Source organism: Notothenia rossii (genome assembly GCF_949606895.1).
Source record: "Notothenia rossii genome assembly, chromosome: 5".
NCBI classification, from domain to species: Eukaryota; Metazoa; Chordata; class Actinopteri; order Perciformes; family Nototheniidae; genus Notothenia; species Notothenia rossii.
The window spans coordinates 64,629,159-64,644,292 of NC_136903.1; the positions used below are offsets into that span (position 1 = coordinate 64,629,159).

The window sequence follows — 15,134 nt, forward strand, 5'->3', positions numbered from 1 at the left end:
CTGGTGTGCCTGGAATTCCCTGTAATGTGTAATGCTTGCGATGGGATGATTTTCCCCTTGGTTTCATATTTATGTGGGGCATCAAATAAAGTGTGAATCTGTCACTGGATTGTGTTTGCAAGGAATCTATCTTCATCAAGTAAACATTGATGTTCAGCCACTGGTGTGACCTTGTGAAGGTTAAAGGGGTCCTATTAGGCTTTTTTAGGATTTCCTGTAGTGTGTTATATGTTTTTTGTGCATGTAAATGGTCTGCAAAGGCTTAAATCCAACAAGTTCCTTCACACACTCCGCCCCCCCCCCCCCCCCCCCCCCCTGCCTGAAACTCCATGATGGTCTCCTTTGTTTACCTCCATAAAATAATGACATCACTATTTAACACTAACTCTATGCTAGCACATCTTTTGGTTTGCGCTCCAACACATAAGTGATTTCCTCAGGGTTGGGACATCTCTAATAGTTGACCAATCAAAAAAGAGCATGCCAGCTAACCTATCAGACAGATGGTTAAAAGAGGTGCTGCAGCACAGGCAGAATGAGAAAAAATAAATAGGGCCCTTTTACATGGGAAGTTGCAAGCCAGAGCATGAAGGTAAATGTTCAGAAGGAGAGAGTGAGATTGTACTGATAGTTATACTGTTGTATAGTCATGAGTAACCTCTACACTATATTACACAGTGTTGAGCAATCAGTCTGCAGTGAGCTGTGTCCCCGTCAGGCTTCAGACAGCTGAGGTTAATTATTACCTTCTCTACAGAGCTGTGCTGTACCAGAATCAGATGTAAACATGTTTCTGTAGCGGCTCATATGTCAGTTAAAGGACCTTTGTCTAATAAGATCAATATAAAATTATATTTATTTGAACCAAGATCAATAATGTGTTTGATCATGTAAATTACAGGTATTTTAGTAGACATTTCAACAGTGGCCAGAATGATGTGTCTCACTGGGACTGATAGTTTCATTGTGTTGTAGTGTAACCTTTTACCTGAAGAACAGATTGCACATTTTAATTGTCTATATGCTGGATGCATAACAGGCCCTTTTTTGGAATAATTGTTGTATTTTTAGTATTTATTTAAGATATGTTTAAATAAAAATGATAAACTACATGTACACATGGTGATTTTTTCATCATCACCATCATCAAAATCAGAATACATTATTTATCCTGAGGGATTGTTCTTTGTGACATTTGCTACCCTTTGAATAATATAAAATACAATAAAAACAAAAATACAATAATAACAAAATATGATATAAACATAAGAAGGTAAGGTTCAAATGTGCACCATTTACTCCAATATAACAACAAACAACATATAATGTGCTGTACGACATAAATGAAAAACAGAATGAAAATAAAATATGATAAAAACATTCATACCTAGGTCCTTTTAGGAAGTTAAAATATAAGGGTGAAATTAAAATATATAATATGTATATAGACATAAGAAGGTCAAGTAAAAATTTGCACATTTTGCTACTATATAATGACAATAAATATGTAAATGTGTGTGTATTACAATATCTACAGTGGTGTATGACATGAATCAAAAATTTAAAGAAGTAAAAATGAAAGGAAATAATATTGAATAAAAACATTCATATACATAAAATAAGTTAATATATTTAGTAGGTGCAATACCAAAATTGAATACAAATATTTATAAACATATAAAGGTAGAGTAAACATGTGCCCACCTTACTACAATATATAACAATACAAAAAGTACTTTCATAAGAGGCTGCTTACTGATTTTATGAAAAGTAGTTATGTTAGCATTTTAATTTGTTTGATTAGTTTAAACCTATAGTTGTTTTACTCAGACATGTATTACCATCCTCTCGATACACTCTTAATCTAGCTCTAACGGCCTGCCTTTATTGAGTAAACATACAAAATGCCTTGTTTGCAGCATGTGTCAGTGGCTGTGTGGGTGAAGGGTTAAACTGGAGAAGAGCTGCCTATCAGGTAACGGTTGCCAGGGGCAGCAACTATAAGCATGTGGGAGGAGGATGTTTTTCAAGGGCTCCTCCCCCGAGTGTATCATGTCTTATAGAAAGGACGATGGGAGTGAACTGCAACTGTGAAGGTCCCTCCCCAAATCTATGTGAAACCACATTGGGGAATGCACTCACACACAATCAATCCCACACACTTTGCCTAAGTCATGTAACTTGCTCAAGTCAGAGCTCCTTCCTGTTTTTCCACTAGTGCCGTCTTCTCTCGTGCCTGCCTTCACAGACTGGGCTGAGCAGGAAGTCCAGAAAAAAGTTTGCCCAGGAAGAGTCGCAAATCTTTTAAAGAGGAAAAGCAGACCCACGAGGAAATCTCACAAGGACTTTCATGAGGACGTTTTTTGTTTGTGTTGTGACATTTGAAACCGGGGTGGTGTCTGCCCTACGCCATGGGGGCTGTGAGAGGTTTTGTTGGGGTTGAAGGGAGTGGAAAAGTGCTTCTGAAAGGAGAGGACTGACACACTTTTTGCATATTAACTCAGTTGTTAGAGCGGAAGTGCTCCAACCAGACAAACCAAATTCCTGCTGATGGATTGTAGAGGGAAACACTGCCCTGAAGCCTCAGACACTGCTGAGGAGTAGACACTCTCACACACACATCAGGAGAGGGAGAGGAGAGGGGCCAGAAGAAGAGACATGGAAGCACTGAGAGAGTCTTTTCTGAATTTGACTTTTCAGATGTCATCCTATAAGAGAGCCACGCTGGATGAGGAGGACCTGGTGGACTCCACCGCTGACGACATCTACCCATCATCACCCATGCAGGTAAACTCTCAAATACCCTGTTTTAAAAATAGCTAACTCAGTTATTATAATACTTTACATAAGAAAAATGAATAGACCTTAAAAGGTATACAAAACAATCAAATGCACATTCATCGTACTTCACGGTATTACACAAGAGGTACTCAAGGTGTTTCCTCGTCTATCGATCCATTTGTAAAATAAATCTGCTGTCAAGTAAAAGTTTCACAATTCTTGAGAAAAATGTAAACTTCTAAAACACAATTTATAGGTGCAGTTTAAAAGAAAAACAGACACTTCCTGGTTTAATGTGTGCCATCAACTTGTGTGATTTCATCCGTAGACTTCTGACATGATATAAAGCCTTTTCTTTTTTCTTGTTTGACGTAAATATCTTTTTTGGAGCTCTTATGATATGTTACACACACTAACCTGCTAGACAGAAGTGTCATGCTACACTTAGAAAGACCCTTAATACTGTAAAATAATTGCTTTACCCCTATTTCAGTTGAGTTATTAAATCCTGCTAACTGTCAAGCTTTTACATGGCATTGCAACACGTTGTTGCACTAATGTTACAGTCTAGATCTGTATTTTTATTTTGGCATCAGTAAGTCATGGTTTATGACAATTTACAGACCATTTTATGCAGGATCAGAGAAAAAGAAAAGACCAATATTTTATATCCGGCATCTCTGCGTGTAAAAACACGGAGGCGTGTGGTGCAGTGGGTTGTCCGTTGGTGTTTGGATCAGGGGGTCACAGGTTCAAACCGCACTGCAGTCAGTATGTTGTTGTGTCCCTGAGACACTTCACCCCAAATTGCTCCTGTGGAGATTGTCCACTGTATTGAGTATGTAAGTCGCTTTGGATAAAAGCGTCTAGCAAGTGACATGTAATTTAATTTTGTCAGCAGTTAAATGAATCCGGAAATTTAGAAACATTTGACACAAAGTTGTCTCCCTGTAAGACCTAATAATCTTAGTTAATTTGCTAAATTCTCTTCAAACAGACTTCCTTTTCACTATTAATATGTAAAAACTAGTCACTTATCATATTGGCGTAGCTTCTGAATAACATTTGTTTCTCCTCCTTTTTTATTTCCATACCTGTTATTCCTTATTTTAAAGTAGAGTTGTGAAATGGTTTTCTCTGGGAATTTACAAGCGCTCTTTAATATACACTCTGTGCCCTTTCTTCAACTTCTTAACTTTAGAACAAGCACATCGTTCAGCACTACTTTATTTGACCAAAAGTATACAGAGCTCAAACAATGTGCTTGAGCATAAGCGTTCCTGCTATCATTATTATGCCATGGTTTCCGGGATAATAAAATTGGGTTTTGAAATACTACATTTGGAAATGGCACAGGATAAGCAGGGGGATTTTCACAGTTGCACCCACAAAGCAGTTTAGGTCCAAACCAACCCGATTTTCTAAGTTCCAAGGATTAAGAAGCCACTGTGGCTTTTGGCATTTGATTTAGTCGCATTCAGTTTGACTGTTGAACTCTAATCTAAGCTAATGGCAGTGAATCGGATCCTTATTTATATACTTCAGGGGTAATTGACTTCCACAGGATGTAAGTGTGGTCCAAGATCTGGCATTTATTTACGGCGGGGATACTCTACGACCGGCCAAAGTGCTAAACGCGCCCTCTGAGAGATTTGTAAGTGGCCCTTGGAATCATTCCTGTAAGAAATCAACTTCCTTGGCAGCCTTAACTAAAGCAATATTCTCTAAGAAAGAAATGCAGGAGCAGGGAGTGCTTGTTTTAAAGCCACTGCACCAATCATTTATCAAAACAAATTCTGCATCTGACCAAAAAAAAAAGCCCTCTCCTCTTCTTCTTTCATGTTTTTCTGAGAAGCTTCGGAGCAGAACATCTTTAAACTGGTAACTGTTGTCTTGCCGTGTTTACATGTGAACAACAACAAAGCAGGCGTGGCTCAACAGGAATATTGTGTCATGTTTGTGTCATGTTATAATGCAGAAGCAAAACATCTTTAGCAAGTGCATGTTATACTAGAAGTCAGGAAACAATCGAAGAATTTGTAACCTTTTCTGTGTAGAAGGGTTGAAAGCGCCACCAGGGTGAAGCCATTGTGCTTTAAAATAAAACCTGTCATCAAGTCCCTGAGAAGCTGTTTGACTATAGACTAATATTTTCCACACAGCATTAATTCAACAAAGGAATGCTGTTAAGAGTGATTTAAATGTGATTTAAAGCCATTTTATGTCCAAGCTTAAAATGATTATACTTGACTTAAAGGATTCGTTGAAGCACCTTAAATGTTTTTTGTGTTTGTATGTGCAGGTGACACTTCTACACGGCCGGAGTCCAACATGTTGGCCAGACAGGACACAGACGGAGCGGAGGCTGCTGTTTTTAGTGTGCGTCATGTCCGTAGGCCTGTTCATATCTCTCATCACGACTGGGGTCTTCTACAAACAGAGTGAGTTCCAATTTCCATGTAAACTCAATGCTACGGTGACATATCTCCTGAAACCTATTAGTGCACTGTGAAGTAGCCTAAGAAGGGGAATGTTCTATAAGTATATTGTCAAATCAAAGGACAAAGCAACACACATTTCCAAAAGAAAGAATTCCAAAAGAAAACACCCCAGTGAAAGGAGAGTAGTTCAAAAGAATATTTCAAAATGTCGGGAAATATGAGAAGATTAATACCACTCTGATGTCTGTCCATTACATATACAGTGGGGCAAAAAAGTATTTAGTCAGCCACCAATTGTGCAAGTTCTCCCACTTAAAAAGAGGAGAGAGGCCTGTTATTTTCATCCTAGGTGTACCTCAACTATGAGAGACAAAATGAGAAAAAAAAAATCCAGAAAATCACATTGTCTGATTTTTAAAGACTTTATTTGCAAATTATGGTGGAAAATAAGTATTTGGTCACCTACAAACAAACAAGATTTCTGGCTCTCACAGACCTGTAACTTCTTCTTTAAGAGCCTCCTCTGTCCTCCACTTGTTAACTGTATTAATGGCACCTGTTTGAACTCGTTATCAGTATAAAAGACACCTGTCCACAACCTCAAACAGTCACACTCCAAACTCCACTATGGCCAAGACCAAAGAGCTGTCAAAGGACACCAGAAACTAAATTGTAGACCTGCACCAGGCTGGGAAGACTGAATCTGCAATAGGTAAGCAGCTTGGTGTGAAGAAATCAACTGTGGGAGCAATTATTAGAAAATGGAAGACATACAAGACCACTAATAATCTCCCTCGATCTGGGGCTCCACGCAAGATCTCACCCCGTGGGGTCAAAATGATCACAAGAACAGTGAGCAAAAATCCCAGAACCACACGGGGGAACCTAGTCAATGACCTGCAGAGAGCTGGGACCAAAGTAACAAGGGCTACCATCAGTAACACACTACGCCGCCAGGGACTCAAATCCTGCAGTGCCAGACGTGTCCCCCTGCTTAAGCCAGTACATGTCCAGGCCCGTCTGAAGTTTGCTAGAGAGCATTTAGATCAGGGCTATTCAACTACACATTCAGTTGGGCCAGATTTTATAACTACAAAATTCAGCTGGGCCAGACATTCAGCGGCCTGTAAAAAGCGGGTAGTGACACATTTTAAACCAACACATATTACTGCGATGAAAAACATGCAATTTTTTATTCATTGTTCATCTAACAAAGGTAGGTCAAAAAGTGCATAAAAACACAACAAATTAGCATTAATTTAACAGAATCTGAAAAAAAAGTGCATAGTTGTAGCATTACATTTGTTTGCTTTAGAAGTCAAATATTCAGGTTATGTTTTTTGAACCAGGCACATCAAAAAGTGCATTTACTGAATAAAATAATAGCAGTCTTAATAAATGTCCTCACATACAAAAAAAACAGCTAAAGAGCTCCAATGCAACACAAAGCAATACTATTTTTTCACTTTCAAGTAATAACAAAAAAATCATACGTTTTGGTCACATTTGACCCAGAAACATTACAAAGTGCATTTAAATGAATACAGAAAGAACTGTCAAACCCTTCAGTGCACAAACCCATAACAAGGGATACGGGTAACTATATGAATGAATACTACACTACACCTCTACTATAGTAAACTAGGTGCTTACTATCACCTCATTTATGATTTGTCATCGCTGACTTTCTCAATGGGAGAAGGGACATTTTTAGTTTTGAACCAGAGCAGTGATTTTTGGCTCATATGATGTCAATGCAATCCTAAGACATTGGTGAAGAGAGCTGTCAGTCAGGGAGCAGCGAGTGCTACTTTTGATTGAGTTCATGTGTGAAAAGCTTGATTCACATGTGTATGTTGATCCAAACATACTGAGCACAGAGATCGCTACCTTCTGAACGTTAGGGAACTGCTGTTTGTTGACATCACTCCAAAGCTTCGCTGGCCCGTTAGTGCGCTGCATGTCAATAAGTTCCAGTGTATATTTCCCCTTGTCGATGCAGGGGACCACTTCCTTTGCTCTGGTTGATACGTCCCCCTCTATGGCAACAGTGAAGGGGTCTCTGGCAAAGCCCATCACCTCTGTGGGCAGAGCAAGTCCATCCAATCGATCGGCAAAGTTCTCTTTCAACCTCGCAATGAAATCTGTCATCCCATCCGTGATTTGAGCCGGAGATGTGATGTGTTTGGGGAGCGTCGGAAAATGCAGCATCCGACCCGTGCTCAAGTCGGATGCGAAAAGGTCCAGCTTGACTTGGATCTGCTCCACAAGATAAATGACCGTTTTGTCTCTGTTTACGCTTCAGAGTTGAGAGAGACATGTTTTAGAGTTGCTATCATAGGACCACCGTTACTAGCACCACTAGATGCACTTTCAAAAAACGTGCTGCGTTGTGGTTTGGTGGTTTCTATGCAATGCGGAGTGTTGCGTTCATGGTCTGTACTAGTGTAGGAATTTGGCTACGGGAGGCTGGGCCACTCGGGAGTTGGTTCTGGGCCGCATCTGGCCCGCGGGCCGCCAGTTGAATAGGCCTGATTTAGATGATCCAGAAGAGGATTGGGAGAATGTCATATGGTCAGATGAAACCAAAATAGAACTTTTTGGTAAAAACTCAACTAGACGTGTTTGGAGGAGAAAGAATGCTGAGTTGCATCCAAAGAACACCATACCTACTGTTAAACATGGGGGTGGAAACATCATGCTTTGGGGCTGTTTTTCTGCAAAGGGACCAGGACGACTGATCCGTGTAAAGGAAAGAATGAATGGGGCCATGTATCGTGAGATTTTGAGTGACAACCTCCTTCCATCAGCAAGGGCATTGAAGATGAAACGTGGCTGGGTCTTTCAGCATGACAATGATCCCAAACACACCGCCCGGGCAACGAAGGAGTGGCTTCGTAAGAAGCATTTCAAGGTCCTGGAGTGGCCTAGCCAGTCTCCAGATCTCAACCCCATAGAAAATCTTTGGAGGAAGTTGAAAGTCCGTGTTGCCCAGCGATAGCCCCAAAACATCACTGCTCTAGAGGAGATCTGCATGGAGGAATGGGCCAAAATACCAGCAACAGTGTGTGAAAACCTTGTGAAGACTTACAGAAAACGTTTGACCTCTGTCATTGCCAACAAAGGGTATATAACAAAGTATTGAGATTAACTTTTGTTATTGACCAAATACTTATTTTCCACCATAATGCAAATCAATTCTTTAAAAATCAGACAATGTGACTTTCTGGATTTTTTTTTTTTCTCTTTTTGTCTCTCATACAGTAGTTGAGGTATACCTAGGATGAAAATTACAGGCCTCTATCATCTTTTTAAGTGGAAGAACTTGCACAATTGGTGGCTGACTAAATACTTTTTTGCCCCACTGTACATCTATCTGCCAGTAGTGGTTCGTGGTTCACTAAGCTTGGAATGTAAGCTTGAAACACTATAAAGAAAACAAAGGAACACAATTCACCAACCAGTACCTTTTTAAAGCTTTAAAATCAATACATTATATTGCGTTTGATCGGTACAAAAACTTGATAAAAATATAAATGTATTGGAATATTTCTCAGTGTAAGAAATTAAAATCAATGTTGATATGGCGTAATTTAAATTAAATACAGGGTTTTAGTTTAAAGCAGTTTTATTCTGAAAAAACCGGAAGTTTACACTAACTATTAACTTAACACTTTTATTCTGAAAATTCTTCATTTCTGGTTAGCATTAGCATGTGGCTAATGTTTTGAAACCGTGAATTGAAGGTGAAATTACATGAGATGTTGTACACTAAACACACTGGGATTAACACTCATTTATTGACGCATAAATAACGTTTATCAGGGAATGTTTAAATAACCACAGACATCAGAATTATGTAATTTAGCAATAGAAAAAGGCAGGAATTGCATTGGACCCGTCGACGCCAGAAGACCACAGATGACAACAGGAAGAGCAAGCCAAGAATCGATCTCTTTTTCCTGACCTCGGCTGACCGAACACATGTGGAGAGCGCATCCAGCTTGCAATCTCATTGTACATCACCGCATCTTTTGTGTAATTAAATGCTGTTAACTTTTATAACCTTCCCTTGACTCTTTTCAGTCTTTTCTGCTCTCAGGGTTCAAGAATGACTAACATTTGCCACAAAAGAAACATTTTTTGTATCAGATTGTGTTACCTGTGGACAGAGCTATGCTAACTGCTTCCCATGTTTACAGTCTGTATGCTAGGCTAGGCTAAGCTAAGCTAACCCTACAGTCTTTTTATTTTAGGCTAGACTAGGCTAACCCTACAGTCTTTAGGCTAGGCCAGGGGTGTCAAACTCAAGGCCCGCGGGCCAAATCTGCCCCGCAACTTCATTTTCTGTGGCCCCATAAGAGCTTGCCAAAAACTATAATATGTTTATTATATGGTAACATGCTACTTCACAGAAGCACGTTGCCCATAAACTACATGTCCCACAATGCCTCTCAAATTTTATTTTTTTCTCAGAATTAGATTTTTTTCTCTCCAAAATATCACTTTTTGTTTATTTATTTTTTCTTCAGAATTTGGCTTTTCTTTTTAAATCATTTTGTGACATTCTCACTGAACAGACTTGCAATTATTTGCCCTAGACTTCTGCTTTTAGACGTAGTTAATTATGAAGTTATTACCTAATCCGATAATAATCCAATGCAGAGGCAATAATGTAATATAATACATTATTTTATATATATTAAATATTTACATACGTATTTTTATATAGTCTTAAAGTTACAACCGGCCCTTTGAGTGCAACCAAAATACTGATGTGGCCCATGATGATATTGAGTTTGACACCCCTGGGCTAGGCTATCCCTCTTATCTGTGATCTGCAGCTACACTGTAGCTGCACATTTACTGAAAAGGCTTAAGAGTGTCATTATTCTTGATATAACCTAACTGTCTTCAACAAAGGCACTTTTTCCAAATGCCAAACTATTCCTCAAATGCTGAGCATAACCTTTTTTATAATAATACTAAGTACTGTCTTTAAAGCTTCAGCTAAGCTGCCTATAAAAAAAACCTCTCTAAATCTCTCCCTAGAGCTTGTTCATTACGGAAAAAGGTCTTGTGGAATTACCATCACATCCAGGCGGGGTCTCATCTGTGCTTGTTTCCTCAAATGTACCATGGGAAACCTAATGTGACTTCCTCCCATTCAGAACCCCATGCCAGGTCACACTTTTAAATAATAAGAGGAACAAGGATGAATTCTCCTCAGGGTACTTAACTCATCCCTGCTCGTAACATTGTCACCGGATCTGTTATTGACCTTATATGGACAGATGGGGAAAGTCTTTACTGTAAGTCCAGTATTAGAGTTGAGTGGTCCCTGGAGTTGTTCAGTACTGGCACTTCTCTAAACACTCTTGATAGTTTTGTAAAGCTCTTCCTGTTAAACAGCTTTTGCGTTTAAACCTTATGAAGTAGCACAGAGCTGACAAAAGCCTCTGTGCTGCCCTAATGGCGTTTGCTTAACAATATTGTACTCTACACACATAAAGAGCAATCACATTTATTACGAGCCAGTAAAATACCTTGTTCAAGCAAAGTGGCTGACTTAAACTTTGTTTTTAATTAATTAATTAATCCATCATCCCAAACATTCACTAAATTTAACCATTTAAAGGGGCCTTTTTGTGTGTTTTCCCTTGTTTTTGTAGTCTGTTATATAGGTTGTAATGCTTGTAAATGCGCTCCAAAGGTTTCCCTCCCACACACTCCACCCCCCCCTGCCTTAAAACGCCTCCATTGGACTCCTTTGTTTACTTCCAAAACATAATGACATCACAATGTAACACTCTTTTATTGGCTAGCCCTGAAATATAGTGTACGTAAAATATTAAAGGGTTGGACTACTCACCAATAACAGATGAGCTGGCCAGCTGACCAATCAGAGCCGACTGGGCTCTAGTTTCAGACAGATTGTAAAAAGAGGTGATGCAGCAGAGGCAGTATGAGAAAAATAAAGAGCTTTTTGAACATTAAAGCATGGAGACATGTCACTATAGAGGCACAACATACAAATATGAATCTGAACATTTGGATAATTAGGACAACATAATCAATTGTTAGTAGTTCACCACACGTGTGACATTTCCTTCTATAAAGAAAATATCTCACTTTTCGGCTTATTATTTCAAAAATATTTCTACTAGAAGAGATATTCCCTCCAGGTTATATTTATCTTCCCTGGTACTTCTCATAAAATAATTGTTTCCAGATGTTCTGAAAACTCAAATGACCTACCAGGAAATATTTACCCACTGTGGTCCTTAGAAACCAAAGAGTTTATAAAAACTATCCATAAAGTAAACATGTTTTAATTTTGTCTTTCCCCCTGCAGCTCACCCTGGCTTGTGTCTATCAGAGCCGTGCATTACTGTGGCCAGTGCAGTCATGGGGGCCCTGGATCGATCTGTGGACCCCTGCCATGACTTCTACAACTTTGCTTGCGGGGGCTGGGTGAAGAACAACCCCCTGCCTGAGGGCAAGTCCCGCTGGGGACCTTTCAGCAACCTCTGGGAGAACAACATGCTTGTGATGAAGCATTTATTAGGTAAGACTCTTTGAGTGGGCTCAGCTGCCTTCACCCGGGCAGAGATGTGATGAGTTTTTCTTCTCTGGCTCATTGGGCACAGCTGGGGAAACTGGCTTGTCTTTCATTCTTGTAATTCATTTCACTTCTTTTATTGGGCAGAAAACACAACAATAATAGGTCTGAGTAAGTCTGAGGCGAAGGCCCAGAAATATTATCAGGCCTGCATGAATGAGAGCAAGATTGAAGAATTAGGAGCAAAGCCACTACAGGAGCTTATCAACCAGGTATGTTTCTTTTTTACTAAAGCAATCAGACATCAAACACTTCATCATTTCTCTGAGCCTCGGCCTTTACATTTCCTGTTTCAGTTAGGAGGATGGTCCTTGACCGGAGACTGGGACAAGGACAACTTCCAGGAAGTTTTGCGTATGGTGTCAGCCAACTTTCGCACCTCACCGTTCTTCACAGTGTTTGTCAGCACCGACTCCAAAAACTCCAACAGCAACATCATCCAGGTGAGAGGACAGGGGCGAAAATGTTATGAATTAATGGGAAATTATATATTTACATCTCAGAAAGTGCTTTTTCACTAAAAACCTTTTACCACATTATTTTAGACTAAAAATTTTAGATTTTAGATTAAAAATTACATAAAAAGCTGCACAGCTCTCCCACTTTCAAATTTTTTGGGTGTCATTTTTCATATTCTTGTGTTTTGTATATTTATATTTCTTGAAAACACTTATTTTTTGAATTGTATAACAGTTTTTGTAATTATTCTACACTTCTACCAATTTCTACCAAGATATATTTCAATCGGTCAATCAATCAAAGTTTATTTATACAGTCCAATATCACACATTTTACATACTGTATGTCTCAGTGGACTTTACAGTCGTACAGAAAATGAATATGATACACTCTGTCCTTGGACCCTCACAGCCGGCAAGGGAAAAACGTCCAAAGAAACCCTACAGTTAATTGGGTTGATTTTTAAATCCTCTTACTACTACTACTAGTATTACTACTACGACTATACATAATATAATAATGATTAGTTAACAAAAAAAAACATAAACAGTAAGTCTATAGATATTAACAATACAAATATATCTATCTATCTAGCGAGTACATAATATGATAATATACAGAATAAACTAGAATATAATAGAATAATCTGATATTTTGGTGCCAATCCACTCATTATCAGGGGGGTCCTGGTTTCACATAGACAGTTTGGCACAAGAGTTAATTCCCCTGCAGGGTGTCATGAGAACGTAACAAATAGCACAGATATGGTCTTTGGCAAGCATCTTCTTTGAGGCTGCATGCTGGCAGCGCAGGAATGAAAACAGAAGGTACATTGTGAGGGGTTGAGATGGAGGCTGAACTGTATGTCATAAATGTTTTTTCTCAAATCTAGGTGGATCAGTCCAGCCTGGGGCTACCTTCACGGGATTACTACCTCAACAAAACAGCAAATGAAAAGGTACTTGTGGGCAAATTGCTTGTTTTACATTGGTAAAGCGCCTACAAAGTTGGACCGTAAAAGTAAAGGATATTAAAGCTCATCATTTCATCAAGATCTGGAATTTCTACAATGAAAATAAGGAAATATTAAAAGAGAAATATTTCAGCCGCAGGGTGGAAATCAACTCTGCATAGTAGCTTATGTTTGCATAGTTTAGGATTAGTTTCCTGATAGATTTTTCTCTCACACACACACACACGTCCCTTGTCTCCCCACATCCCCCCCTCTGCACTGCCTGATATGGATTTACAGTATCTGTCAGCATACCTCAACTTCCTGGTGGAATTGGGGGTTCTTCTTGGTGGTTCCGAAGAGACTTCTTCATCACTGATGCTTGAGATCGTGGACTTTGAAACCACCCTGGCCAACATCACAGTCCCTCAGGACGAGAGAAGAGACGAGGAGCTCATCTACCACAAGATGAAGGCCAAAGATCTGTCGGTGAGCAATCCCCCACATTAAACAAGAATATACAGATCTTAAAGGGGCCCTATTATGTGTTTTGGGGTTTTCCCTTTCCTGTAGTGTGTTATATAGGTTTTCGTGCATGTAAATGGTCTGCAAAGGCTAAATTGGATAATTAGACTCCTTTATTTACTTCCGTAACACAGTGACATCACTATGTAACACTCGCGCTTCTTTTGGCTAGCACTCCAAACATAAAAAGTAATAGGCTAATGGGCAGGACATCTCTATGCGTTTGACCAATCAAGACAAAGTAGACCAGCTAACCAATCAGAGCAGACTGGGCCCTGGTTTCAGACAGAGGGTGAAAAGAGGTGCTGCAGAAATAACATTAAACATTAAAGCATGGAAACATGTCACAGAAGAGGAAAACATACAAATATGAACCTGAAAAGATAAGATAATAATATTCTATAAATCATGGTAAAAAGTGTGAAGCTAAATTATGCAATAACATAAATGTAAATATTCACATTCATTGTAAAAGCTAGACTTTGTCTCAATGTTTGTGTTTTATCTGTGTTTCTGCAGACTCTGGTTCCTGCAGTTGACTGGATGCCATACCTCACAGAAGTGTTTGCTCCTGTGCAACTCAACGAGTCAGAGCCAGTAGTTGTTTATGCCAAAGAATACCTCCAGCAAGTTTCGGAACTCATACTCAAAACAAATAAAAGGTCAGATATTGTATAAGCATTTATACTTTTATGCATGAAATACATTTTGCATGTTACAATTTCTTTTTAAATAATCACTAGCATAAACCCTCCTTACTGAAAGGCTCATTGGTAAGCAATCACGCTGACATAAGGCAACTAAACAATGGATTTGATATTTCCTTTTTAGCCTACTCAACAACTACATGATAATGAAGGTGGTGAGGAAGATGGTGTCCATTTTGGACCAAAGGTTCCAGGATGCAGAGCAGCGCTTCCTTGAGGTCATGTACGGGACAAAGAAGGTGAGACATTAAATGAAGGTACTTTACAGTCACTGTAATCAAGTATGACACAGATAGATTTAACAGTGGGATGGGATAGAGTCCAACAAATCTGTGCAAGATTCTAATCCAGATAAGGTATTTTTAGCATGTTTGTAGACTAGATACTATCTGTACGTGACTTGAGGTTTTGTCATTATCATTCTGCTTTTAGAAGCCCGGGTTTATACTGGCAGGGGGAATGGCCCAGAGCCAAACCACTAACATGTTGGAAAGCTTCTCACTTGACCTCTTGTTCTTGTGTCTTTGACACTGCAGAGACTTTTTTACTGAATGCAGGAAGAAATGTGCGCTAACTGAGAAGCAACATTCTTTTTTAACAAGAGTTTTAAAATATCAATCAGTGTTTTATGGCTAACCTTGTTAACC

At 39.1% G+C, this 15,134-nt stretch overlaps 1 protein-coding gene across 2 annotated transcripts in view; it reads left to right on the top strand.

Annotated features, from left to right (window-relative positions):
* The window catches only part of ece1 (endothelin converting enzyme 1), a 30,023-nt gene that overhangs the window by 7,537 nt on the left and 7,352 nt on the right, over nucleotides 1-15,134 (top strand). Inside the window, exons 2-10 of one of the 2 annotated variants that reach the window (XM_079682070.1) lie at nucleotides 2,701-2,787; nucleotides 5,084-5,222; nucleotides 11,578-11,790; nucleotides 11,932-12,056; nucleotides 12,141-12,287; nucleotides 13,196-13,261; nucleotides 13,556-13,744; nucleotides 14,300-14,442; nucleotides 14,612-14,726. In XM_079682070.1, the coding sequence (XP_079538196.1) occupies nucleotides 2,701-2,787; nucleotides 5,084-5,222; nucleotides 11,578-11,790; nucleotides 11,932-12,056; nucleotides 12,141-12,287; nucleotides 13,196-13,261; nucleotides 13,556-13,744; nucleotides 14,300-14,442; nucleotides 14,612-14,726 (1,224 nt within the window). Of the gene's footprint in view, nucleotides 1-2,146; nucleotides 2,788-5,083; nucleotides 5,223-11,577; nucleotides 11,791-11,931; nucleotides 12,057-12,140; nucleotides 12,288-13,195; nucleotides 13,262-13,555; nucleotides 13,745-14,299; nucleotides 14,443-14,611; nucleotides 14,727-15,134 lie in introns of those variants that run through there. The other variant, XM_079682069.1, reaches the window with a different exon arrangement.